General features: G+C 31.9%; 1 protein-coding gene across 1 annotated transcript; it reads right to left on the bottom strand.

Moving 5' to 3' along the window:
* Positions 1 to 387: 387 nt before the first annotated feature.
* On the bottom strand, positions 388 to 1,282 carry LOC131052796 (uncharacterized). Its single transcript, XM_057987422.2, has one exon. It carries the CDS (start codon positions 1,194 to 1,196, stop codon positions 702 to 704), a length of 495 nt encoding a protein of 164 aa, XP_057843405.2. The 5' UTR covers positions 1,197 to 1,282; the 3' UTR covers positions 388 to 701.
* Positions 1,283 to 2,767: the final 1,485 nt, after the last annotated feature.

Below are 2,767 nucleotides of genomic sequence, written 5' to 3'. Positions count from 1 at the left end.
TTCCAAATGAAAAAGCTGAAAAGAAATTACAATGATCAGGGAAAAAAAGGCGCAAAAACAGCAATAAATCTAACATCAAACTACACAAGCTGTCACCAGACAGCGAACAAAATAGTGAAAAAGGAGCAGCAAGCTGCCACAAGCTAACATAAACATAAAAATGTTAAAACTTTTTAGTCATAGAATCAATTCTGAATTTCTAATACATAAATTTTCATTTCCAACCAAAAAAAACCAAATTAAATGTATTATCCAGTGCCTTAATCAAATAAAGATGATCCTATTACTAAATCAATCCCCGAGGAGATATCAAAATTTGATGATATGAGAGATACTGCCAAACCTCAAAGGATTGAAGGAGAAAATATGAACAAGTAAAATGGGTTTGAAAATACAGAGCATCAAGTCTCACTGAGTATAAGGTATTCCAATGCCATAAGTAAGATCTATTGTAAAAATCTCTCATCAGAAAAGAAGAAAATGTACAAGTGAATGATGAGATGATCTAGATCACTGAATTGCTTTAAGATTGATACAGGATTTCTTTACAGTTCAAAAAGAAAAACCAAAAATTAGCAAGCCCAACAAAATTCTTTCCATTAAATCTCTTAGTTCATCTTGTTATAAGCCATCCGCAGATCTATGATGCACAGTCCATTGAATTATAAAAGATTTTTTTTCTTTTTATCCTTTCTTATTTCTCAGTTAGTCTCTGGAATCTTTTCTAAAGCCGGCCTCCATTTTCCCCTTGCAACACAAGCTTTCTGTTGAAGTTGCAGGAACTTGACCTCAAGCTGCTTCAGCAAAAAGTCTTCCACCCATTTCTCCTTCACACACCCATCTGAAAGCAAAGCCTTGAGCTCTGTTTTTGACACCATAATTTTGATCTTCATACCCTTTTCTCCCTTCACCCCTCTTTCCTTCATTCCTCCTCCATTAAAGCTGCTCTCATCTTCAAGATGGGAAGGAATGAGGTAGTAAAGCTCACCGCCCTTCAATTTATAGTCCTGGGGCAGAGCATCCCTAACATTTTGTGGGTGAGCAAGCATATAATTTCGCCCATAATCTTTTTCAGTGAGAAGATCTCTGACCAGGAGAGGAGGACTGTATTCCAAAATCTTTCCATCCACTTTCATCACTTTGATCATCTGATCTCCTCTCTCTCCACCTACACTGGATCGCAAGCAGTTACCCATTACAGATATTCAATGAAAACAGAGGAAGAAATTCAATGAAAACACAAGCTTTGAAAACAGAGAAAGAAAGGCTATGCAGATGAGTTTTCTCGATCTGTTTAGTTTGGGTTTTGGCCAATCGAAAAAGTAGCTTATGTTGTGTTTTATAGGCAAAAGGTAAGATGAGAAGCTTCCGCACTATAGTCATGAAGGAGTGTAGAGAGGAAACAGTCGTGAGTTGAAGGAGGTTTGAGGTTAAATTAATACGTAATTCACACGCTGATTAAATCGTTCTGAAATAGTGACCAGATTTTTCTATCGGCCAATTGAGAGACCGAACAAAAATTTATTTTCCATAATTTTCTTATACGGTATAGATCTCTTAATTAATTTTTTTTAATTTTTAAATTGTGGTTAAGGGAAGAGCATTTGTAGCCGTTATATGTAATTATTGTATTTGTATATAATTATAGGCAATTTAAACTGTATGGTTATTGGGCCATCTTTAAGTAGGTATTAGGCGACACTTTGAAATCGTGTTTAAGATCTGTGGGTGTGCGAAGTTAGCTAAATGACTACTCGTACACTTCCCCTAATGTTTTTTATTCGAGTTAAAATAAATGAAGTTAAAAATGGGGGATCTCATCCAACATGAACACTCACAATAACATCTAAAGATTTGAAATTTAGTGACAAAAACCATAACGTCGTGATTTAACCATTATATTGTGTCTTTATGAAATTGTCATTAATAAATTATATTAAATTATTTAAAAATTAAAAAAATATGACTCTAAAATATTATTCTACAATTTTAAACTTAAATATAAATATATTACAATATGTATTGTAATATTGAATATATCATTGTCTTTTTAATTTGGATGTAATGTATGAAAAAAAACCATCCCATTAAATTTGATCTTCATATTTTAGAAAAAATTTTACAATTAATAATACTTGATTTTTATAATCTTTTCATTAAACATTATAATTTTAAACAATATTTTAAAAATAAAATAACAAATTATTTTTACAAAATATTCACTTCTTCCGATCTTCTAGAATTTTTACCATTACTATCATAAATTAGCATGTCCCAATCAATAAGTTATAAGATAATAAGAAGATTAGAGACGAGAAAGTTTCCCTAATATTGAAGGGTATATACATGGTTAAATGTGTCATATTTCTTGAAGTAGTCAATATTAAGGTGATCAAATTAGGTAAATTCACAAGAAAGCTAAGTGTTGTGAACATCTAAGAATTTTTGAAGTGGTGGTTTTTATTTTTTATTTCTTGTAAGGGAAGTTTATTAGGTAAATTTATAAAAAAGTTAAATGTTTTGATTAATTAAAAGCAAGTTTTTGAAAGGAACCTAGAACCTTGTTACAAAGCAGGAGAAAGATAAAGCATAAAAGAGGCGTAAAACAACAGTGCTCGATCACCCACACATAGAACAATTCCCAATCAAAACAAAAAGGGAACACAAGACAAAGGAAGCAACACTAGATAGCCAAAGGAAAGCATAAAGACAACACAAGGACAGCTAAATGTTTCTCATAAGTTCTTCAGCATGAATCACCATCTGT

This window comes from Cryptomeria japonica, chromosome 6 (genome assembly GCF_030272615.1).
Source record: "Cryptomeria japonica chromosome 6, Sugi_1.0, whole genome shotgun sequence".
In the NCBI taxonomy this organism is placed as follows: domain Eukaryota; kingdom Viridiplantae; phylum Streptophyta; class Pinopsida; order Cupressales; family Cupressaceae; genus Cryptomeria; species Cryptomeria japonica.
The sequence above is the reverse complement of the archived record's forward strand: the minus strand, read 5'-3'. Positions and strand labels throughout refer to the sequence as shown.

Bases quoted from the DNA above. Each gene is read 5' to 3' on its own strand.
- LOC131052796 (XM_057987422.2), bottom strand. From the start codon at position 1,196: ATGGGTAACTGCTTGCGATCCAGTGTAGGTGGAGAGAGAGGAGATCAG.